At 44.6% G+C, this 26073-nt stretch overlaps 1 protein-coding gene across 5 annotated transcripts in view; it reads left to right on the top strand.

Annotated features, from left to right (window-relative positions):
- The window catches only part of nme7 (NME/NM23 family member 7), a 49288-nt gene that overhangs the window by 22051 nt on the left and 1164 nt on the right, over positions 1–26073 (top strand). For all 5 annotated transcript variants that reach the window (XM_056277497.1, XM_056277495.1, XM_056277494.1 and 2 more), the window contains 2 exons: positions 8276–8377; positions 25570–25677. In XM_056277497.1, the coding sequence (XP_056133472.1) occupies positions 8276–8377; positions 25570–25677 (210 nt within the window). The remainder of the gene's footprint in view (positions 1–8275; positions 8378–25569; positions 25678–26073) is intronic.

The following is a 26073-nucleotide window of genomic DNA, read 5'->3' as shown; positions in this document are numbered from 1 at the left end:
TTGCAGTTATGACAGTGCTTGCCCAGGGCAAGTCCCGAGATACATGCTTTGTGGAGCCACAGTTAGCACAACGCTTGGGCCCACTCTCCCTAGACCCCCTGTCTGCCACTCTTTGCACATCAAACCTGTCACTGTTCATGTCAGCTGCCCCTGCCGTCTCCTGGGCAACAGCAAGTACTTTAAGCGGAGACGCGTTTAAGCAGTGAACTGCCGGTAGCAGTGACGTCACAGGCTCCTGCACAGCGCGAGAGAACGTGTGCGCTTCCAGCAGAGCCGTTTCCAACTGCTTCCCAATCACTATAGCGTCAGATAATGTCATGGAGTCTGGTTCGAGTAACAGTCTTTCCCTCAGCCGAGCACAAGACGTTTTCTCTATTAGCTGATCAACTATAAGTCCATCCTCCAAAACCCCGAAGTCACAATACTTTGCTAGCCCACGTAAGGCAGAGAGGAACTGGCCCACTGACTCACCAGACTTCTGGGCTCTCTGACGAAAGTCAAACCGGTGCATGCGTCGGCTCCTTCCTGAGCTGAAATGGGACTGTAGTGCGTTGGTAGCCGCAGCGCAGGTGTCATCCGCCACCGAGAGTGTAGCGAAAATACGTTGCCCCTCCTGACCGAGGCAGTGCCGCAACAGCGCACACTTCCTAGCTGCTGCTAAATCCGAATGCCCCAGAGCCAGTAAATAGTCATCAAATGATGATATCCATTGGTCCCAGGGAATGGCTGGGTCACCGGGAACGGGTTAGAAAGGTGGTGGTGGCGATAGAACGAAGCCAGCCATCCTCGTTCGCCAAATATTATGTTCAGTCAATGACCACACCGGGAGCCACGTTTATAACGTTTACTTCACCAACATCAACTCCCAACGCTTTTCACCTTGCTGTAAATCACACTGCCCCCTCCCCCCGCCCTTCTCAAAGGCACAGTAACTGCTAGTGCTCAACCATGTAAGTCAGACTCGGGCATAACACCACCCAACCAGACACAACAATATCTACATTGGTGACCCCGACGTTTGTCTGCTGGACGTTTCCAGAGACAACTCTTTATGAACATGACGACTAATGCAGTTTCTCTCAAGCTGACGGAGTTCTGGGAGTCATCAGCCTTGGTTTGGTTCGCCCAGACAGAAGCACAGTTCACATTGCGGGAAAATACTATTATGTGGTGTCGGCTCTCGGCAGTTCAACAGCAACCAGAGTGGTGAGCCTCCTCAAAAATCTCCCGCAGCAGGATAAATACGAGGTACTCAAGGCCCACCTGTTGAAAACTTTTGAACTTTCTGACGCTGAGCGGGCCAGCCAGAATTTCTCTCTACAAGGCTTCGGTGACAGTAAGCCATCTGACCTTATGGACAGGATGCTGAATCTCCTGGGAGAGCACAAGCCCGACTTCCTTTTCATGCAACTGTTTATGCGACAGCTGCCTTCTCAGGTATGGACTGCTTGAACCAACACTGCCACCACTGACTGTCGTGCTCTGGCCGAGGAGGCTAATACGTTTTTCCTGGCTGGTCAACAGCACTGCGCGGCCACATTTTTTCCTGCCCAAACATATTCATCACTGCCTGGAGACACAACTGTCGCTGCCGCAGCAACAGCTTCTCAACAACCTCAAGGACCACGGCCTGTGTTTTTACCATGAAAAGTTTGGACTCAAGGCCAAGAAGTGCCGATCTCCATGCAGTTTCAGCACGGCGGGAAACGCCGGGGCCGGCGCTCAGTAGTGGCCATGTGCTGCTCTTCATCAAAGACACCATTTCTAGACGGCGGTTCCTGTGCGACACGGGTGCGCAGAGGAGCGTCTTACCTGCATCAACATCTGGTCCTGCGGATTTGCCCCCCCCCCATGGAAGCCAGCGGTTTGGTTGGGACATTGTCACGACAAAAGTAGCCGTCCCCCTCCTCGGCGCAGAATTCCTATGCGCCTATGGACTGCTGGTGGATGTCAAAAACCGCCGCTTAATCGACGCTGTCACTTTCTGCTCGTATGGGTGTTCTCTCAGCGGAGCGGACTCCATCAGACTGTCTAGCATGCTCTCCGCCACAGACGGCTTTCTCCGGCTTCTCGCTGAGTTCCCGGTCCTCACGCAGCCCACCTTCTCGTCTTCCACCGCCACGCATGGAGTGGAGCACGACATCGCCACCACTGGCCCACCAGTCTGTGCTCGGGCTCAGCGCCTCGACCCGGCCAAGCTCATCGCCGCCAGGGAGGAGTTCGAGAATATTGAGCGTCTTGGCATCATTCGCCACCTTAACAGCCCCTGGGCTTCACCCCTCCACATCGTCCCGAAGCCTGGCCACGCGCGGGTGGCGTCCGTGCGGTGATTACCGCCGACTCAACAATACAACGACACCGGACCGCTACCCAGTCAATCAATCAATCAAATCAATCAAGTTGCATTTTTTCCCCACACATTCAGGATTTTTCCACCCCCCTGGCTGGAAAAGTCATCTTTTCCAAAGTGGACCTTGTCCGTGGATACCGTCAGGTGCCAGTCCACCTGCTGGATGTCCCCAAAACGGCGGTAATCACCCCATTTGGACTGTTCGAGTTCCTGTGCATGCCGTTTGGCCTCAAGAACGCCACGCAGACATTATAGCGCCTCATGAATATGGGACCTGCCTTTCGTTTTTGTCTATCTAGACAACATCCTGGTCGCTAGCACCTCCAAAGCAGAACACCTGTCCCACCTCCAGACGCTTTTCGAGTGGCTCAGCCAGCACGGGCTGATCGTCAATCCAGCGGGGCGGTGCACAAGCAGTGGGTGAACGGCGCTTGGTAGCCACTCGCTTTTTTTTCAGCAGACAGGTATCCCCCAGCGAACAGAAGTATAGCACCTTCGATTGGGAGCTCCTCGCTCTCTATCTCGCCGTTCGACACTTCCGTTCCCTGCTGGAGGCCCACCCATGGCATTTGTTAACCACAAACCACTGACATTTGCCATGGCCAAGGTGGCTGAGCCGTGTTCTGCCCATCAGCAACGACAGCTCCTACATCTCGGAGTTCACCACGGACGTACAGCATGTTGCTGGCAAAACCAACCTCGTCACCGACTGCCTCCCCCGGGCCATTGCGGGGGCCGTCCACTTGGGTCTCGACTATGCCTGCATGACAGCTGACCAGGCCGCAGACCCAGATGTGCAGGCTTTCAGGACGGCTGTCACAGGGCTGAAGTTAGAGGACGTGGCTTTCTACAACGCTGGCACCACGCTCCTGTGCGATGTCTCCGCGGGTCAGCCCCGGCCCGTCATTCCTTCCCACTGGCTGGAGCTGGCATGTTTTTGACGCTGTCCATGGCCTCTCCCACCCTGGCAAAAAGCTGTCTCAAAGACTAGTGTCAACCAAGTTCATCTGGCACGGGCTCAAAAAAGACGAGAGAGAGTGGGCTGACACCTGCGTGGAGTTTCGGTGCTCTAAAGTGCACCACCACACCAGAGCCCCCCTGGCACAGTTCTCGGTGCCTGAAAGGCGGTTCGACCATGTAAATGTGGACCTAGTGGGCCCCCTACCCACGGTTTTACTTACCTCCTCACCATGGTGGACAGGACCATTCGATGGCCAGAAGCCATCCCACTGTCATCGATGACGTCCACCGACGTAGCCCGGGCCTTCATCGGGACTTGGGTCGCCCAGTTCGGCACCCCATCTGACCTGTCTTCGGACCGGGGATCACAGTTTGCGTCTGAGCTCTGAAACGCTAGTCACAGAGAGCATAGGGGTGAAGCGCCACTGCTTACCACCCGCAGGCCAATGGGTTGTGCGAGCGGTTTCATCGCTCTATGAAGGCCGCTGTTCGGGCCAGCCTCAAGGATTGCATCTGGGTCGACAGGCTCCCGTGGGTTATGCTGGGCATCAGGACCGCCCCTAAGAAGGACCCCCAGTCTTCATCCGCTGAACTGGTTTACGGACAGCCGCTGCAGGTCCCAGGGGATTTCGTCCCCAACACCACGGTTCCCTGGTCTGCAGCCCATCAACGGACCACGCTCCTGGATAACGCCAGAGTTTTCACACCGGCCCCTACTTCGCAACACAGTTTCCCACAGTCTCACACCCCACAAGTCTGCAGTCGGTGGAATACGTTTTCATCCACCACGATGCCCACTGTGAACTCCTGCAGCCTCCCTATGACTGGCCATTCCGCGTCCTGGAGACCGGGAACAAGCACTTTGTCGTGGAAGTCGGCAACAAGCCAGAACGTATTTCAGTGGACCACCTCAAACCGGCTCACCTGGACTTGGACCGACCTGTTGGACTTGCCCAGCCCCCATGACGGGAGCACCCTCCTACCCTGCGTCCACCCCCCAACAAGGCCCCGAAGGTTCCTCCACCCCCCACTCTACCCCCACGCCACTGCAGGGTCCCTAAGGCGTCTCCTGTGGGCCCCCTGGCCTCCGCACCTGTTCGGCGAAGCCGTTGCGGCCGGCCCATCCATCTCCCTCCACGTTGACTTTTTCTATTATGGTGAATTCTGCGGGGACGTATAGCTCGCTTTAAGAAGAAGGGTTTCCGGGTTGACTGGGTGAGCTACTGCGATGATTGGTTGGAGCAGCGCCATGTTGCTCGGGTTGTTGGTTTGTAGTGTGAAATAAAAGACGCACATGTTCGTGTAGTCAATGAGAAATTGTCCGTCTCTACTTTCCTGCAATTTCTACAGTTTAACCGTTACAGTTTTCGTGGTATAAGAGGAATCGCGGCGAATGGCTGCTGGGCTGATTGACTTGCATTCATAAAACAACACTAAGAAAACAGCTCAGCCATTGGAAATGTTTTATTGTAGCTACTGAGATGATTTCCAGCTGTGACTGATTAAGCCTACTCTTGAAGTTGTGTTTTTATAGCAGAGCTTTAACATAGGAGACTATTCCACTTCTGTGTGGCAGCGAGGTGAATAAGGGAATGGTCACACATGCACAAAATTAACGTTGGCAAATATTCACATTTGCCAGTTAACGTTGGCCAATGTTCACTTCCATTCTGTGGGAGCAAAGGTGCGAATAAAACATTTGCTTCCGGTGGTGAAAGAAATTTGCATGTTCACCTCACGTGGAGTTCAAATTTGGAGAACTTTGACTGGCGAATCCGCAGCCTCAGCCAGTATTAAAGAGGTGTGTGCAATTGACCCCACTTGGCTGTAATTTTCTTAGTGAGCCAGGATGGAGGAGGGGACTTTGATTGATGCCGTGTCTAACCAGCCGGTATTGTACGACATTGCCCATGAAAAATTCAAACTGCCGCACAAGAGAGATGCTGCCTTGCTGGCAGTGAGTTGGGAAACAGGCGTTGAATGTAAATAAATGGAAAATGTATTAATATCAATTCATATCTCGCTGTATTTGTTAGCCAGCTTAACTTGGCTAAGCTAGCTAATGATTTTTTTCCCTCTCTTTTTCTCCCCAATTGTATCCAGCCAATTACCCTACTTTTTCCAACCGTCCCGGTCACTGCTCCACCCCCTCTGCCGATCCAGGGAGGGCTGCAGAGTCGCTTTTGACCAGCCCGAATCTTTCTGACGGGGGAAAATACTCTATAATCATCACGAAATGTAAATAATTTAATTCCCGACCACCTCCAACCCTTGCTGCTGCCTGTGTGTGGATGTAGAGAGACGCCTGGCTTAGCTATGTCCAGCCTTGTGATAAATATTTACATCTGTTGCACCATCTAGAACTACGACTAGGTGCAGCTTCACGATGTGCGTCCATGCTGACACATTCTACCGCAGTGATAGTTGCTACGCCATTCACATTGCTATGGTTACAATTTTACATTTACAGTTTTTGACTGGCTAGCTCCTTAGCTCATCTCTCGTTGCCCCATCCACCTCAGGTACGTTATGTATGCTGGCAGCCTAAAGCCCATATGGAATTAACTAAATTATACAAACATGGGTTAATGATTAAAAGTAACGCTCTTTCCAGAATGAGAAAATAAAGTAACATTAATACTGTTCTTAATTTGTTTTCATCTCATCTCATCTCAATTAGTCGCTTCTCCAGGGTTGGGTTGCGGTGGCAGCAAGATAAGTAGGGCACTCCAGACATCCCTCTCCCCAGCAACGCCTTCCAGCTCCTCCTGGGGGATCCCAAGGCGTTCCCAGGCCAGATTGGACATGTAGTCCCTCCAGCGAGTTCTGGGTCTACCCTGGGGTCTCCTCCCAGTTGGACGTGCCCGGAAAACCTCCAAAGGAAAGTGCCCAGAAGGCATCCTATTCAGATGTCCGAACCACCTCAACTGGCTCCTTTCAATGTGAAGGAGCAGCAGCTCTACTCCGAGCTCCCTCTGGATGTCCAAGCTCCTCACCCTATCTCTAAGGCTGAGCCCAGACACCCTACGGAGGAAACTCATTTCAGCCGCTTGTATTCACTATCTCTCTCTTTTGGTCACTACCCAAAGCTCATGACCATAGGTGAGGGTTGGAATGAAGATTGACTGGTAAATTTGGAGCTTTGCCTTCTGGCTCAGCTCCCTCTTCACCACAACAGTCCAGTACAACGTCTGCATTACTGCTGATGCTGCACCAATCCGCCTGTCAATCTCCTGCTCCATCCTACCCTCACTTACGAACAAGACCCCGAGATACTTGAACTCCTTCACTTGAGGCAACAACTCATCCCCAACCCGGAGGGAGCAATCCACCATTTTCCGGTAAAGAACCATGGCCTCAGACTTGGAGGTGCCGACTCTCATCCCGGCTATTTCACACTCAGCTGCAAACCGCGCCAGTGTGTGCTGGAGGTCGCGTTCTGATGAAGCCAACAAAACCACATCATCTGTGAAGAGCAGAGATGCAAGTCTGAGGTTCCCAAAACGGACACACTCCTCACCTTGGCTCCGCCTTCAGAGCCTGTCCATGAATATCACAAACAGAGTCAGAGACAAGGGACAACCTTGGCGGAGTCTGACACCCACTGAAAACGTGTTTGACTTTGTGCCGAGAATGCAGACACAGCTCTGACTTTGGTTATACAAGGAATGGATGGCTTGTAGCAACTGCCCCGGTACTCTATACTCCTGCAGTAGCCCCCACAGAGTGCCTGGGGGTACACGGTCGTAAGCCTTCTCCAAGTCCACAAAACACATGTAGACTGGCTGGTCAAACTCCCATGCCTCCCTCAGCACTTTCACAAGGGTAAAGAGTTGGTCCGTTGTTCCACAGCCAGGATGGAATCTGCATTGTTCGTCCTGGATCCAAGGTTCGACAATCGGTTGGCACCTCCTTTTCAGCACCCTAGAGTAGACTTTCCCAGGGAGGCTGAGCAGTGTGATGCCCTGATAATTGGAGCACACCCTCCAGTCCCCCCTTTTTTTTTTGGACGTAGAATTTTTTAATTTCTCTCATAAAAAATACCAAAAAGAATCAATAAGAGTACTGTTAAAGTACCGGATTGATAAGCAGTATCAGTAAGAGTAGTAGTATCTGTGGTATAATCTATATAGCCCCTTCATCAGATTCAGTAATGGTTTAGCCCATGCAATGAATTCTGGGGTGAGCTTGAGCCTTGCTCTCTTTGATTACTTACCTCCGTGGAGTGAGCTATGTTCATATGCAATCATTAATAAAGAATACTTACCTGTTGAAAATATAAAATTGTCTAGCAGTTACATTACCCACACACATGTAATTAAACAGATAACACAACAGTGCAATTAAAATCTAACGATACCCATCCCTAGGTCGCATCCCGTACATACATCCATACCCCTCCTTTTCTGTGCTATTGGTACAGCTAAATGTCAGAGTGAGTGGAAGCCAGTTTCATGAGGTGTGTCACATATAAAATGGTTGAAGCTTTGTTTTAGCTTTTGGGATGAGAAAAGGTTTTTTATGAGCATGCTCTGTTATATCTACTTGTTATCCATGATAACTTTGCTTCTTCTACAAACTCCTGTCTTTGTTATTCTGCATTTATGCTCTAGTAGGGAAGAAATAAAAAGCTTTCCATTGTATGATTTTCCCAGGAAAAGTCCTACCCAAAAGTAACTATTAAAATGAGCATCTTCAGAAGTGTATGTTTGAATATTTGTGGATTAGCTGTTACTGAAAATATGACAGTGACAGAGCATATCAAAAAGAACATTTGTCGCTAGTTATCTACTGAGCAAGATTAGTCCATTGCTGGTTCAATTAGTGTTTCAAATATTTTGGCCTATTATTGATGTTTTTGTGGTCTGGTAGTACACCTTCTTAATTTTCAGATTACTAATACTGATTCTGCTGTGATTATTACATGAAAAAGCTTTTAAGTAATTCCTAATAATTTCCTTTCAGAGTATGGTCAGTGAGCTTTGTTCTGGACCCTGCATGGCCCTGGAGATCCGAGGCAAGGATTCGCCAAAGACATTCCGTGAATTTTGTGGGCCAGCCGACCCAGTGAGTCACTGCATATTGTTGTCCGTTTCTAGATTAGTTGCTTTATCAAGTTAACTTTCAAACAGTTGGCCCATATGCAACAAAAATCCATACATTGCCTGTGTGTTGCTAAATACATTTTTGGAGCTGCCTCTCAAGTTTAAGAGTGCAATGTGTATCGCTATGTGAAATACAGAACTAAAAGAAACAGATAAGTTGCTTTTTGCACTTTACACGTTTGGCCGTGGCAGCTCTTGTTTGCCACGAGTGATATTTCCTCAGTGCTTTCAATATATATTGTGAGGTTGCACTGGCATACAGTAGCCGGGTCCTTATGCGAGAGCTCCTTTTATATGTGAGAAGATCAAGAGTTAGTTCACAAATCCACACGTAGATTACTGAATAGGCAACAATCATAACATTTTGCCATAACCTTGTCTTCAGCCATTTTCAGCCATAGAAAAACCCTTTCTTCTGTGGGAGCGTCTAGTGTTATGTTTTGAACACTCTGAGAACACAGTGCTCTGACTTTCAGAAATGTGAATGATCCGTGAATGCTCTGAATTTTCAAATGTCAGAAGAACTCTCAGAGTGCGCCCTGACACCCTCGGAGTGAATTTACGAACGTACCCCAACTGGTTTGCCCTGACCACTCGAGGCTATAGCAGCGAAACTATTTGGTGTATTGAATCACCAGTGGGTGCTATTAGTTTTTTATGAATTCAAGAACACTTAAATGATTTAAAAAGAATTGCAAAGTTTAGTTTTAAGTTACAGTGACTTGCTAAATGAACATTGGAAACGTGTCCATTTTTTTTATTTTGCAAAGTGATAATGTTATAGTTTAAAAACAAGAGACTTAAGTTATCCTCACGTTTCACTTATGTGTAGATATTATTGGACTACTTATGGCATGATATAAGATAAGATGAAACATTTTTAATTCTTGTTGGTAAATTGTAATATTCAGCCCCAAGCAGGCTTTAAACAATGCAAGAAACAAAACCTCAATTTGATCTGAAAACTGATTGTTTGGTCTGTGAAGTTGGAGCTATTGCCTCCTCAAATGGCACAAAATTGGCCTAATATTAGAGCTAATATTGTGAGTATCCAGGCCTTGCTTAAACTGTGTCTATCCCAGCCTTGATAAATGACATTTTCAAAACGTTTGAGTCAGAAACACCTTAAAAGGCTCAAGACATTTGATTAGTCTGTCTTCTGCGAGCTGTCTCTGTGTCTTCATCCTTGGATGATGGTCTTACCATATTTCCCGGACTACAAGTCACTTTGGTGTTTAAGCCGCATTTATATGGCGGTACAGTATTTTCAATTGAGTCACAAGATTAAACAGATCCATCTAGTGACCTTAGTTGAAATGCAGTGTATTCGTCTGACAATAAGATCCCTTTTCTGTTAGTACACATAGTGACGTTTTTCTGTGGGCAGAGCTTAGCTGGAGGCAAATATCCATACCTACAACAGGCAGAAGTATAGTTTCTACTACTACTACTACTACTACTACTTTCGGCTGCTCCCGTTAGGGGTCGCCACAGCGGATCATCCGTTTCCATTTCTTCCTGTCTTCTGCGTCTTCCTCTGTCACACCAGCCACCTGCATGTCTTCCCTCACCACATCCATAAACCTCCTCTTTGGCCTTCCTCTTCTCCTCTTCCCTGGCAGCTCCATATTCAGCATCCTTCTCCCAATATACTCGGCATCTCTCCTCCACACATGTCCAAGCCATCTCAATCTTGCCTCTCTTGCTTTGTCCCCAAACCGTCCAACCTGAGCGGTCCCTCTAATATAATCGTTCCTAATCCTGTCCTTCTTCGTTACTCCCAGTGAAAATCTTAGCATCTTCAACTCTGCCACCTCCAGCTCCGCCTCCTGTCTTTTCGTCAGTGCCACTGTCTCCAAACCATATAACATAGCTGGTCTCACAACCATCTTGTAAACTTTCCCTTTACTCTTGCTGATACCCTTCTGTCACAAATCACTCCTGACACACTTCTCCACCCACTCCAACCTGCCTGCACTCTCTTTTTCACCTCTCTACTGCACTCCCCGTTACTTTGGACAGTTGACCCCAAGTATTTAAACTCAAATGCCTTTGTCACCTCCACTCCTTGCATCCTGACCATTCCACTGTCCTCTCTCTCATTCACGCATAGGTATTCCGTCTTGCTCCTACTGACTTTCATTCCTCTTCTCTCCAGTGGATACCTCCACCTCTCCAGGCTCTCCTCAACCTGTACCCTACTCTCGCTACAGATCACAATGTCATCCGCGAACATCATCGTCCATGGAGACTCCTGCCTGATCTTGTCCGTCAACCTGTCCATCACCATTGCAAACAAGAAAGGGCTAAGAGCCGATCCTTGATGTAATCCCACCTCCACCTTGAACCCATCTGTCATTCCAACCGCACACCTCACCATTGTCACACTTCCCTCATACGTATCCTGCACCACTCCTACATACTTCTCTGCAACTCCTGACTTCCTCATACAATACCACACCTCCTCTCTCGGCACTCTGTCATAAGCTTTCTCTAAATCTACAAAGACACAATGCAACTCTTTCTGGCCTTCTCTATACTTCTCAATCAACATTCTCAAAGCAAACATCGCATCTGTGGTGCTCTTTCGTGGCATGAAACCATACTGCTGCTCGCTGATCGTCACCTCTCCTCTTAACCTAGCTTCTATTACTCTTTCCCAAATCTTCATGCTGTGGCTGATCAACTTTATACCTCTGTAGTTGTTACAGTTCTGCACATCGCCCTTGTTCTTGAAAATCGGTACCAGTATGCTTCTTCTCCACTCCTCAGGCATCCTCTCACTTTCCAGTATTGTGTTAAACAATCTAGTTAAAAACTCCACTGCCATCTCTCCTAAACATCTCCATGCCTCCACAGGTATGTCATCAGGACCAACTGCCTTTCCATTCTTCATCCTCTTCATAGCTGCCCTCACTTCCTCCTTGCTAATCCGCTGAACGCAGAAGTATAGTTTAACGTTACCTTACTTGCCTGATATGAAGTGTGCTCTACAAACACGAGTATTTTTGATGATCTCCTCAGTCCAATCCTTTCATCTTATCGCATTCAACCACAGTTGTCTCCGATCTTTTTGACTGGGAGTGGCAGCTGGTATGCGATAAAACGTCAAGTTTAGTTTATTACTTCTTTGATTCTGGCACCCAAAAACACAGCATTAAGACATGTTCGCTAACGTTAGCTAGATGATGTATGCTTGCCTGAGGACGTGATTCATATTTAATGTTACCGCTTCTGGCTTTGTTTTGCCTCCAGCTGACGTTATCATTATGCAAGCTCTAAAGGGTCAATAAGTCGCACGACCAGACAGACAAGTTAAAAAAGCAACGATTTATAAGCCCAGAAAATATGGTACTTTAACTCAGGGGTGCCCAATACGTAGATGGTCATGCTGGTAGATTGTGTGCCATTGAAAAAAAAAAAAAACCCTGCATCTTTTAATTTCAGACTTTTTTTCCCCATCCCTCCTCCCTATGCCATCTTCCAATTTTTTGACATAAAGAGCAGTCAGTCTGCAAACCCAGAATGCAAAGTGAGCTAATAAAGGCATAGCTCTCAAGTTTGCAGAATTCCAATGCGTGAGATTTGTTGATGGACGGACGGATGGACAGACAGAGCACTCAAAAACAAAGAATACAATTATCATTATTTATTTGTTTGTTTGTTTGTTTGTTTTAAGAATACAATTATTATTATTATGTTTTATTAATTCTATTTATTTTTTATAAACATGTCTTACACAAACATTTAGACAATAAAAACAGTCTGTACATTCAGAGAAAACTGCATCAGAGAGCATGCACACAGTACAACTACAACATGCAGTACCAGCATATGACCGCAGGGTGTTCTTCTTCACAACATACAATGGCCAAGTAAATAAGCTATAGCCGCAGAGTAAGAAAGCTGAGTTACTTACGTAATCTATAATAAGGAGGACTGCGTGGACGCTGAAGTGGATGCTGTTGCTGTGGTCAAGCTTTTTGCGTTATTATGTTCCCAGGTCACTTTCTTAGCCTTTTTTAGAAGTTCGTGATCGGGTGCGAATTTAAAACAGGGGTCCTTGTTGTTGACCTTGACTGTAATCACTGAGCTGAGTGTTCTGTCAGTGTCCAGGCTGGCTCTGAAGTCAGTTTTGTTTTTACGGTCTAGACTGAAACATCTCCCCTTGTCCACATTGCTGTGAGAAATCACAAGCAACAAGCGTGCTAGTCGCGACAGGCGACCAAATCAATTAATAGGGGATCCTGGCACCTTTACTTGAGATAGAAAAGCCCATACCACACTGTGGTACACTGCGGTGGTGCTGCCATCTTTAATCTCCAGCTTGATCCCTGCTTCGTTCCACGCATGCTGTGGAATTTCCTCTTTTCGCAAACTTTGATAGTCCATAAATTCCTCCCACAGCTTGTCAATGGCACTGTCATCCCACTGTAGATGCATCTTGAATTTGTTTGCGATGAACTGAACACTCTCAAAACTTAGAAAGGCCCGGTAATCAAAGTCAATGAATTGAGCATGTGACAACAGCTCATCGCCTAGTGGAGAGTTTGTCTTGAGATAGTCCACAGTTGCCACGTAGAAAGTGATCACAGCACTGTAGAACTTACTGACATCTGTGTCACCGACATCACCATCAGATTTCACAGCTTGCACTGAGTTGTAAAGCCAATGAATATCTGCTTGTTTGGCTTGACCTTACTGCAGTCGATGTGCATTACATTGCTATGTTTCTTTAATTCTACAGGATTATTAAATTTCTGCATCAATTTTTTGAGCATATTTTCTATCTGACTATGCATGACATGAATGCAGGGGTCCTCACGTTGAAAAAAATAAGTTCAATTCAGTGAATGATGGCAATACAGCCTGATAAAAGAGTAGATACACTTCAGACATATGATTTTGGAAATTGTTACATAGTCTCTTGAATCGTTGGTTTTGCACTAGGCCCTTCATAAAGGCAAAGTAACGTTTCTGGGCAGGAAACTGCTTCAGGACCCTTTCACGCAGTTTGCAAACTCAGCCAGTGAGTTGAGATGTGTTTGAGAATGGCTCTGTATTCAACGTCACAAAATTCACAGTAGCTAGCTAACTCGTTCTTCCTCTTACTTGACTTGTCAAAGTAATAGAACAGATAAATAGCTAAATCTTCAACATCAAACGCTATGCACTTAGTAAACCCATTACTCCCTTTCTTGGCTGTATTATGAATGATATGACAAGGGCATCCTACTACATAGATGTCTACATTTTCCCGCAGAAGGCTGGTTTTCACTGAATTTCAGCACCCCATGTTAACTGATACTTTGTCCATTACAAAAGAAATGCAATTAATCCAGGGAATGCCATGTTCTGTCATTACATTGTTGACTTTGGAGTAAAGTGTCTCAGCATCTCCAGCATTTTTAGAGCACACGTTCAAAAACCCGTGCGAGACTCAAGTGTGACGCTTTATGTCAAAGAGCTGTGCAGTCACTGGGTTCATTTTTTTGAGACCAGAGTCGTTGCTCCCATCCATGGCCATTGAATATGGACCTTCTTTCATTGATGCAATAGTAGGTGCAAGGAAATGTGGTGCTAGTGCATCATTAATTATACAGGATGTCTTTGTCGCAGTGGAGGCATAACCTTTAGCCTTTCCACTGTCTGGAAAGGCAGCTCTGACTAAACGCCTGATGTGGTTTGCTGTGGTGATTGGTAAATTGTGTTCTATGAGAAAATTAAAAATAAAACCTCGGCCTTGGTAATCTTCTCTTGCAATGGTGAGGCGTTTGGTAAAAAGAAGGTTTGCAACGAAGCCATACCCACCATGGCTTGTTTCTTCTCTCTCTGCTCCATGCCATTGATGGTTAGAGATCTTTTGCAAATGTCACAGAAAATTTTGTAGACGACAAATGAATGCATCCATATTCAGGAGATGACTCTATCCATTCACTGTTGAGTTTGGTTTTATATGTGTGCGCACCGCTTAACTTTCATTTCAACATTTTTGCTAGCTGTTGTAAACATTAAGTGGCACAAGCCATAAGCCCGCCATTGAGGTGTAAGATCGAGGAACGCGTCTGATTGGCTAAAGTAACGCTCAACCAATTAGATGTAGTAATGCTCAACCAATTACATTTTACCTTGTTCATGTTTTTCTGACAGTAATAAACTAAAATATAGGCTATTTCATTAACGTGTTTATAGAGCTTTTTCCCTTGCTATGTGTGCAGCTAACGAGTTCTGGATGGAATGCGTGAGATTTTGCGGGATGCGTGAGATTTCGGAACCAATGCTATGTAACGGCAGTGAGCTAACCTCATGCCTTCACGCAAGCTAACTCTAGTGAACTAACCTCATTCATAGCAACCTATCCTACCAATTCAAATTAATAATAGCAAAAGAACGGTATAAAAATGAGTGCAGGACCAAGTAAGAAGCCGAACACTTACCACTTCCATGCAGAATGGGAGGAACACTTTTTCACCATGTCCTATTCGAAGTGTGTTTACCTGATCTGCCAAACTAGCATTTCTGTTCCAAACAAAGGAAATGTGGAGAGGCACTTTCGAACCCTTCATAAAATCCTATGACAGCGACTTTCCTGCCAAAAGCGAGTTGAGAAAGAGAAAGTTGAGGGAACTGAATTCACCGTTAATCGGGCAGCAGTCACTTTTCACACAGCCGAAATCCAAAACAAAGGCAGCAATCGAAGCATCATTCCAGGTGAACCATATCATCATTAAACATAAGAAATCCTTCCAAGACAGACAAATGGCAAAAGAGGCCTTTGTTGAGGGAGCGGACTTGTTGTTTCGGGGTTTTAAAAATAAACTTAAAATAGTATACGCTATCAAAATCGTTCAGATATCAAGAAGCCATATCTCGAACTCATAACTTGCCAGAATCTGTTACACAGTGCTAATTACGTCAAACTGTTGGTTTGTAGGTTGTATTATAGTTTGATTTTGTAGACTGGCTCATATAGTGCAAAAGCGATTGGATCCTATAACGCCTGAACTATCATACCATAAACACTTATTTTCAAACTTTTGCACAAAGACAATATGATTTATCCCCTATTAAAAGTTGCATTAAATTCAGTTATGCGGAAAATCACCTTGCTTCTTTCACGTAATAAGTCTGCCATTACCAATTGCATCCCAGTAATCACTTGTTTGTGCATGTCTGTGTGAGTCTGTGCTATATTTGATTGTGTATGTAAGTGCATGCTTGCGTGTACACACGTCTGTTGCTCGATGCTTTGGAACCAGCGCTGCGGTGCAGAGCTGTGCCGGTGCGTGATGTGAAATCTAATGATATGACACTGTGCCTCCAACCACTATTTGGTTACCACAATAATGAAAGACTACAGTGCCTCGCTATTTCCCTACAAATTCAGTTGTTGCCCATGAACTTAGCCATTACACATGAGTCCACTTTGCACTGTGTTGAATTGGCTAGTAATGGAAATGGCAGTGTTGCCTCTTTAAACTGTTCTTGTTTCAAAAATTTATTAGTCACATTTGTGAATGTTCATTGTATGTTGAGTTCTTACTGTTTAAAGTATCACACTGCTGCCTTTTTTCTGGGTGTGTACTCAATTCACAGAGCAGGAAGATAAGCATTAGACTAACGTTTGCCAAGGCACAAGACACTCTACAGTACAACTCAATCACCCCCTCATGGTGCCTCAAAACATAGACCTGTTCTTCAACCCCAGAGGGACATGCTTTGGTTAAAGTTGTACTTAATTGTAGGTGCACATGCTTTCAGTAGTAGGCACAACTGCAGTATATTTATATTTACTTGCATTTTAAATGTTATTTACCATGTTGAAAAAACATTCAACGGTTAAATCTACCGTTGTTCAACCCCCCCCCCCTTTTCTCCCAATAGGCTCGGTGCATTAATGTCGCGCTGCGGAACTTCCGAGTGTGTCTGTTTGCATAAGAACTTCCGGTACAACCGGATGCTTACGTCCTACTGAATCATTAGTTAGCTGCTAACTTATCCATCCGAAATCTTAATTTCGTCCAAAAAATCAATGAATCCCACAGGGCAAAAAAGGGCGTTCAAATATCAACGTCATGAATCAGGCTCCACTGGGCACTGTTGTGTGCCACAGTGTGCAAATTTGGCACACTCTAATTCTCTTTTAAGTTTCCATTCATTCCCTAGTAACTGCAAGGACAGAGCTAAGTGGCTAGCGAAGATTTGAAGGGTTGCCTTTACCGTCACCAAGAGTACAAAAGTGTGTAGTCGGCATTTTGAACCGGGTGATTTCTCTGTGCCAGCTACAGGTGTGTTAAGGAGGCTCAAGAAAGGAGCTGTCCCCACACTCTTTGCATGGAATGAGTACTCCAAACCCGCATCCAGGCTAGGTGTGTGGGAGCGTTGGGAGCGTCCTGCTGTCGCCCCTTTGCCAGCTCTGGACTCCTCTGATAGTGAGGTGGATGTCAGCTGCTCCCTGCAAGAGCATGACTATTGCGTGGCTCCTAATCCTTCCACTTTGGATGATGCCCTGGCCCAAAACCAGTCAACGAGGAAACAAATAGAAGTGCTCCAGAAACAAGTAGAGACCGTCCAGCTATAGTCCAAATTCAGCCTGAGGCGATTTGCAGGTTCTGATGAGGACATTCGGGTTTTACACTAGGTATGTCTGATTTGTATCATTTCATTTAATCACCCCTGCCAAATTAACTCACCTGTTCAGTCTCTCCACCACCCACCATGCCTCTCTCACACGCACCCACACATTGTAGATTGCAATAAGTACTGGGCTATACTTTAACAACTGATTAGCAATTGATTCGTGCCATCTTATTACAGGATTGCAAACAATTTGCTTTTTGGCGAATGCCGCTTTTTTCACGTCAGTTTGGGTGATGTGTGAATTGTCCAGATCCGAAGAGTTTTTTTGGGGGTTTTTTTTTTTAAGGATGCAGGTTGCAAGTGTAGTTGGAATGAACTACTATGGACTAACTACGAGCTACTTCACAATGAAAAGAGGTTCAACTTTATCTTAAAGATACAGTTAGGGTTTTATGAAGTGGGGTTGTATGTGGTACTTATCCATAGTCAGTGTATTACCTACAGTAGATCGCGGTCGGCATGCCTGCAGTTTGGAGAAGAAAGCAGGAGTATAGGCAGAGCTAGCAAGCAGTGTACTACTGTGGAAGGGGACAGAAACAAAACTTATTTTACTATGTCATTGCCATTTACCCCCCTACAAAAGCAAGCAGAAACATCAAATGTACAAATGTGTGAGAATTTCTGTGCTCTCTAGTCTGTAACGGGATGTCAAATATCATGCTAATATCCATATCAAGTGCTTCACCTAGTTTCCTTGCATCGCTGTCACTTAGTCACAAGATTGCACTCTGTTTTGTGATGCACTGTGATATCAGAGTAGATAGAGAGACCAGTCCTCTGTTATCTGCTGTCACCCAGCCCTCCCACTCTACCCCCTGCCCTGCCTTTTCTCTTGAATTCCGGAGCCCCTTGGCTTGTAAGCAGTCTTTGAAATCAGTGGCTTGGATAAGCATCAATCTGACCAACTGCACAAGTAGACTATGGAGGTAACACTGTAGTCTCTCGCTATTATACACTATGCGAAAGCACTGTTAGCTGTTAGCTTGTAAGAGATCATCAGAAAGACCTGAACCTGTTGCTTGAAGGTGAGATAGCCTTCCCTGTAATGTGTTAAAGAATATGTTTGAGAAATTGATTTTAACTAAGTCAAACATATTTATCATGAAAAAAATGATTAGTTGTCCCTTGTCCCTACTGTGCTGACTTAGTGCAGCTGTTAAACCCTTGTGCCCTTTACTACCAAAAGCTCATTATAAACAGACACATTCACATAAATGTGTTAGTATTGTTGGTTTTTATGAAGATCTATTTCTTGGAAAACTGGTTCTTGAAAACTGACCTGATACTCTCGAGATCATCTATTTCCTGAGGAGCGATGAATGTGTCATGTGGAAAACATGGCTGTATAGCCCCAGGAGATTGTAAAATTACCGCTGTGCTTTCCTGTGAACAATTTTTACCAGTGGAATGAGTTTTTACCTGATATCAGTCAGAGGGCAGACAGACTTGACATCACATTAATACCACCTTCGAAGTTTGAATTAAACAGTATAACTAATGCTTTTCACTCAACTAATTTTTTTTTTAAATGCTGAAATTTCAGAAGCAGTGAATCATAAGATTCATCAAATATTCACCAAAAAAGACATTTTGCATGTAACTCTTAGATAGTTGTGATCATGTTGGAGAGTGAAACAAAATAGTTCCCCACAAGTAACAGCTTTGAATTTACTTACTGAGATGGTGACATCCACAATAAATTACTTTTTTTTTTTCCTCAAGTGCTTTAATCCTGGCAGCACGGTGGCACAGTGGTTAGCGCGATCGCCTCAGAACAAGAAGGTCCTGGGTTCGAGCCCCGGGGTAGTCCAACCTTGGTGGGTCATCCTGGGTCCTCCTCTGTGTGGAGTTTGCATGTTCTCCCCATGTCTGCGTGAGCTTCCTCCAGGGGCTCCGGTTTCCTCCCACAGTCCAAAGACATGTAAGTCAGGTGAATTGGCCGTACTAAATTGTCCCTAGGAATGAATGTGTGTGTGTGTGTGTGTGTGTGTGTGGGCCCTGTGATGACCTGGCAGCCTGTCCAGGGGTGTCTCCCCACCTGCCGCCCAATGACTGCTGGAATAGGCTCCAGCGTCCCTGCGACCCTGAGAGCAGGATACGCAGTTAAGATACTGGATGGATGGATGGATGCTTTAATCCTAGGGCTAGTTTTTTGACTGAAATTATTTTATGAAGAGATATAAGAACATCAGTGTAATCAGAAATTTCTAACTTTCTATATTTCTCTGAAACACAAAACACTCATGAATGTTTCATACAAAAGCAGAGAGCAACTTTACAGGAATATGCAGCATTATTAGATTGGTAATGGTACACTGTTGTTTGGTCAAGGATGCCCCCATCAACAGTACACACTTGCTAGAACAAACCTGAGTTGCTCCAATTTTAGATTGGTGTCTCAAAACTCAAAACTAACTGGCCACCCTGCCGTGCTCATTATTCCCTACAAAAGCCAGTGGTCACCATGTAAAACATCAGTCCACGACTCTGTGGGACTCCTTAAAATCAAATTAAGCTCCCCAGCTGTAGGTCACTTGTGGGTAACTAATACAATTAGAGGGCGCAGACTTTAGCAAAGAATTCTTTCATCACTGAGTAAATGTCCCTCCAATCTCACTTGTGCTCGTTTTTCTTCAGCCTTATATATATATATATAAATGTTTTTTGAACGTTGCAAACTCTCCCTTCCCCATTGGACGTTGTGCACGTGATGTGCATGACGAGGCAGTAAATGGTATGTTCTTTCCCAAGTAGTTTTATTGACAGCCGATGATTGCTTATGGCATGAAACAGGCTTCTACTGTCGCATAAAGAATTTACTTGACTCACTGGATTATATATATATATATGTGTGTGTGTGTGTATATATATGTGTGTATGTATATATATATATATATATATATATATATATGTGTGTGTGTGTGTATGTATATATATATATATATATATATATGTGTGTGTGTGTGTGTGTATATATATAATATGGTTTTCAAATGCCTTTGAGAGGTCTATGAATGCTATGTATAAATCCTTGTGCTGTTCTCTGCATTTCTCCTGGAGCTGGCGTGTCACAAAGATCATGTCAATGGTCCCTCTATCCTTTCGGAAGCCGCATTGTGACTCTGGTATGACCTGTTCGGCTATTGCGAGTGTTAGTCTGCGGAGCATGATCTTGGCTAGAACCTTTCCAGCAATGGCCAGCAGTGAAATACCCCTACTGTTGGAGCAGATGGATTTGTCTCCTTTGTTTTTATAAATGGCCACAATGTTGGCATCTTTCCACTGTTGGGGGACACACTCGCGACTCCACACCTCAAGGATATAGAGATACAGTGTCCTCGTACAGAGGTAGCCTCCTTCTTTGAGGATTTCAGCTGGAATATTATCTGCTGTGGCAAGTCCTGAAGAAATTTGGATGTCCACCCAAGTTTCTTACCATTCTTGGACAGTTTCACTCAGGAATGATGGCCCGAGTGGTAGTGGGGAACCGCAGTTCTGAGCCCTTTGGTGTGCAGACTGGAGTCAGACAAGGCTGTGTGCTAGCCCCAGTCCTGTTCAATATCTTCTTAGTCTCTGTTACAACACTGCTACGAAGGAGGCTGGAGAAGCAGGCTGGAGTCACCATTGACTTCAGGCTTGATGGTAACCTATTTAACATCAGGAGGTTTCAGGCAACCACCAAGTTGACCTCTGAGACCATTATTGAGCTACAGTATGCCGACGATTGTGCCCTGGTAGCTCACACACCAGAAGCTCTACAAAACACTCTCTCGGCAGTTGTAACTGCATACAGGAGAATGGGACTGATTATTAACACCCAAAAGACAGAGGTAATCTGTCAGTTGACTGCCGGCCTCCCAAACCACCCAACAACCTTCACAGCAGAAGGGCAACAACTGGCAACTGTTCCTGCCTTCAAATATCTGGGAAGTATGCTATCCGACACCTGCAAAATAGACGATGAGATTCAGCACCGCCTCAAACAAGCCTCAACATCTTTTGGCCGTCTAAGGAGAAGGGTTTTCCAAAACAGCAACCTCAATCTCCACACTAAAGTGCTTGTTTACAGAGCAGTGTGCATCTCCACACTACTCTATGGATGTGAGGCATGGACCATCTACAGCCACCATCTCAGAAGCCTGGAGGCCTTCCATGTAAAATGTCTCCAGAGGATCCTTGGCATTACTTGGGAGGACAGGGTGCCACACACAGAGGTGTTGGAGCGGGCAGGCAGCTGCAGCGTGGAGTCTACCCTAAAACACCATCAACTCAGGTGGCTTGGGCATGTTATTCGCATGCCCAGCGAACGACTCCCACGAAAAGTGCTCTACGGCCAACTACGCCTTGGTCAACGCACTGCTGGTGGGCAGAAGAAGCGGTTCAAAGACCAAATGAAGACCACACTAAAAAGATGTCAGATCAACCCCTCTTCTTTGGAGGAACTTGCTTTCTGCCGCACAACCTGGCGCTCTCACATCTCAGAGGGAGTGAAGTACATGGAAAACCAGCGCACACAACACCGTGTAGCAAAGCGTGCAAAGAGGCATGCTCGCAAAGCTACCACTACCCCCTCCAGCATCACTTTTACATGCCCGGTCTGCAACCGCAACTGTGCATCCAGGATCGGACTATTCAGCCACCAAAGGACCCACAAATAGAAGAAGATGGTCATCATCGGGCACGATGGACAACCAGCAAGCAAGCAATATGGTTTTTCATTCTTGATACAAAAATGCAGTCTTAAATACTTATGTCATTATGTTGATCCTGTCTGATACATATCATAATAACTAATTACTGCTACACTTTATCCTCTCACTGTCACTCCATAGTTTTTGTTGTGCTGTGTGCAGCCATTGGAGACGGACAGATTGGTTTGAGACCTTGAAACAGTGGTTGCTGTCTTTTGTGTGAAGGTTCATAAACCACTAGAGTGCAAATAATTTGTCATAGGAGATCATTTTTGCAAGTATTGGCTGTACCCATTTCTCTGGAAACTGGGAAACAGAAAACACTGTTGGCTGTTTTTTGGAAGCATGGGAACAGCTCTTTGTCTGCTGTGTTCTTTTATAGTGGAAGCATCTGTTGATGAAGTAGGATGAAGCGGAAACCTTGGTTTCTGTGGTACTTGTCAGTTTGAAATATCTTCATTTCCACTTGTGACAGAGCATAGAGGGATGTGAATAGCCAATATATGGGTGGATCTACCCCAGACTAATGTGTTCTACTAATTGCTCATTAATACTCAGGTTCAGGTAACTTTATTTGTATACATAGGTAGATTTGGTTTACAGTAGACAAGGGATCTATCTTGACATACATTTTACAAACAACACGGACAACAGACAAACATGGTAAAAGTGGAATGTTACTGCGACTTGTTCATCTGAGTGACGACTGCTGGAACTTTGTTCTTGCGAAGTTCTAGTTCCAGTTTTTGTTTTTGTTACTGCTTTGTTCTGAAATTCACTGTGAAAAGGTTGGGGGGAGTAATTTAAAATCGAGCTGGTTATCCGCTGTAACTGTCTGGTGTACAAGGATGCTGGGCTAAGCTGTGACTTACCTATCAGTCTGCTAGACTGTTTAACAATTTGATTGAGAATCAGAATCCGCTTTATTGGCCAAGTGTGCCTATGCACATGAGGAATTTGACTCCGGTTCACAGCAGCTTCTAGCACTTGCAGTCTCCCACAACAAAAAAATGAAAAAAGAAAACAAACAACAAAAAAGAAACAAGAAATAAATGGAACAACAGGACATAGGAGACAACCATGTATGCACAACAGGTATGTCACCAGTTTTTTTATGGTTGCGTGATCAACAGTTTTGTTATGGTTGAGTAGTAAATGATTGCAGCAACTTTCTTTCTTTCTTTGTGGGTACATTAGAGATGTTACAGCTAGCGTCATTCCCTACTCTACCCTCTTTTCTGCTTATCCAACACAGCTGTCAATTTTGGACTGTTTCTCTCCTATATCTCTGCAAGACCTCATTGATTTGGTCGGCAGTATGAAACTTTCCTCAAGCCCAGTAGTTATTTTACCAACTTCCCTGCTTAAAAATGTACTTGGGTCTGTTGGACCATGCCCGGTCTCTTTTATAAATAGCTCCTTGCAATTTGGTTTTGTCTCAGCTTATTTTAAACATGCAGTTAGTTGTTCAGCCTCTTTTGAAAAGGAAAATAACTAATCCTGATTAATTCTTTCCTAAAAACTATAGGCCTATATCTAAACTGCCTTTATCTCAAAAATTTTTTAGAGAAAGTTGTTACCAAACAGCTCAGTTGTCTTCACTGCACACAACAATTCAGATAAATTCCAATCTGGCTTCCATCAGAAGAATTCCACTGAAACAGCTCTCAGAGTCTCCAATGACATAATAATGTCTTCCAGTATGGGTGAATGCACTGTTTTGGTGCTGCTGGATCTTAGAGCATCTTTTGATACTGTAGATCACAGCATCCTGACTGAAAGGCTTTGGCAGTGGATGGGTGTCTCTGGGAGCGCCCTGGACTGGTTCTCCTCCTGTTTCTCAGATAGGAGTTTTTCTGTGTTGCTTGGTCCCTACATGTCTGAAACTGCTGCTCTTTCCTGTGGTGTGCCTCAGCGTTCTGTCTTGGGTCCCATATTATTTGCTTTGTATATGCTTCCCTTAGGTCATATTATTAGCAAATTTAAAGGTATCTCATATCACTGTTACACTTATTATATTTGGCTGTATGTCTTTTTTAAGCCTGATAAAACTGTTTTGCACAATTGCCATGATTTGTGCAAAAGTTTTATCAGGTCCCGTCCTTAATGTCCGATTGCCATTAAGGACTGGATGGCCAACAACTTTTTACAGCTAAACATAGATAAGACTGAGGTCCTTATAATTGCTTCAGATGGTATAGCTTCCAAGGTTGCTCAGTGTATTGGGTCCCTTTCTTCAGCTGTACAGTCTAATCTCATTTTTTGTTATTTTTGATCAGGCTATGTACTACAATAAGCATATTAAGTTGTTGACCCGTACAAGTTTTTTTCATTAAGAAACATTGCCAAATTCATGTCTGTTGTGTCACAACCTGAGCTAGAAATGATTATTCATGCTTTTATACTTATCATCCTGGCTAGACTACTGCAATTCCCTTTTTACCTGCCTCAGCAAGTCATCCCTGAACTGTTTACAAATGGTCCAGAACGCCGCTGCAAGGCTGTTGACCAGGTCCAGCAGGATGACTCATATTACACCCATTTTATCTTCTTTACATTAGCTTCCCATCAAGTTTAGGATTCATTTTAAGGTTCTTGTTTTCACATATGGAGCCCTGCATGGTCAGGCACCTGTGTACATCTGCGACCTGCTCCATTCCTATATCATCAGTAGGTTGCTTAGGTCCTCTGACAAGGGCTTTCTGTTTGTCCCTCACTCTCATTTGAAAACAAAAGGTGATCATGCCTTTGAAGTTGTGGTTCTGACACTGGAACGCTCTTCCTAGACATAAGATCTGCAGTCTCTGTTGATGCCTTTAAAAAACAGCTGAAGATCCATTTATTCAAACTAGCCTTGGTCTTGCCTCGTGCTGTCTAGTATTTGTAATTTTTTGCTTTAACGTATTTTGTTGCTTATGTTTTATTGTTTCCTTCTTACTGTTTTTATGGTCTTATTTTTAACAATTTTACTCTTGTGACACACTTTTTGACCTTGTTCTGTGAAAGATGCTATACTAAATAAACTTGACTTATTCACACACACACACACACACACACACACACACACACACACACACACACACACACACACACACAATAGTGCACCCTGTGGGAGGATTATATTCCATTTCCTCAAAGCAGAGATTAGCAGAGGACAGGGGAGCCATTATTTGACCTTGGGACAGCGCAGCATGTTCCCTTTTAGAGTCCGTCATCAAGCAGAGGTTGAACTGAAACGGACACACGCACATAGTATAGTTGACTCCTGCACTCTAGTTCCTATGTTTGTGAGCCAAGGAAAGAGTTAAAGGTTGTGTGTGTGTGTGACCACACATCTCCTAACTCTCAAACATCATTTGCCATATTTTCCCTTAAAGTCTAGAAAAGAATGGAAAATGAGTTTGAAAATTTTTGGAATTTCATTTAAGAACTGGAAAACTGATTTTAGTCCTAGAAGAGAGAATACTCTTTAGTACAAGATTAGCATTGTGGCTTTTTTTGTAATTCATGTTACCTTGCTGCTATTGGTATAAATTAAACTTAACATCGAAACCAAAATCTTCAAATGCAATCAAGAAATTTGAATCTAGAAAAATGTGGATGAAAACTATAGATGGAATTTGTGCAAATACAGAATTTTTAAATGGTAACTATCGGAATCTTGGTAGAATGCTAGAGCATTTGTCCATCAGTTTCGCAAGCCACACTATGTCTACTGAACTGAGATTATGCTATAAATGTCAGTGGCTCTAATGAAATTAATAAAAGCACATTGTCTCCCCAAGTTCTGATTTTGTACTTGTACTTTTCACTTACTCAACAGGAAATTGCACAATATCTCCGACCGACCACGTTGCGTGCTCTTTATGGCAAAAGTAAAGTACAAAATGCTGTCCACTGTACAGATCTCCCAGATGATGGTGTTTTGGAGGTAGGTGGAGTTTTATATTAACAAATGCATTCTCCTTACCAAACACTAGGAACACACACATCATTTCTCCTTCCAGTTCTTGAGATACAAGGAATAGGAGTTTTAATAATTTCCACTCACTCAATGCCATAAATACCCATCTTACATTTAGCGAAGAACAAAAAAAAATGTTCAGAGCAGTAGTTTTACATCCATCTCATGACTTTACTCTGTGGGTTGGAGCAGCCACAGATCACACCAGTTTTGAAGTGGAAAAAAATGCCAGAAGAATTTGAAACAAAACCATTGTTTTGTAGAGAGTGGGTTTGACCCATTGGGCGTCATTGTTCAGGCAAGCTCCTGATCTGTGGAGCAGTGTGGACAAATGACTCCTTGTTACTCATTAGCCTGTGACTG

Source organism: Lampris incognitus, chromosome 3 (assembly GCF_029633865.1).
Source record: "Lampris incognitus isolate fLamInc1 chromosome 3, fLamInc1.hap2, whole genome shotgun sequence".
NCBI lineage: Eukaryota > Metazoa > Chordata > Actinopteri > Lampriformes > Lampridae > Lampris > Lampris incognitus.
The sequence above is the reverse complement of the archived record's forward strand: the minus strand, read 5'-3'. Positions and strand labels throughout refer to the sequence as shown.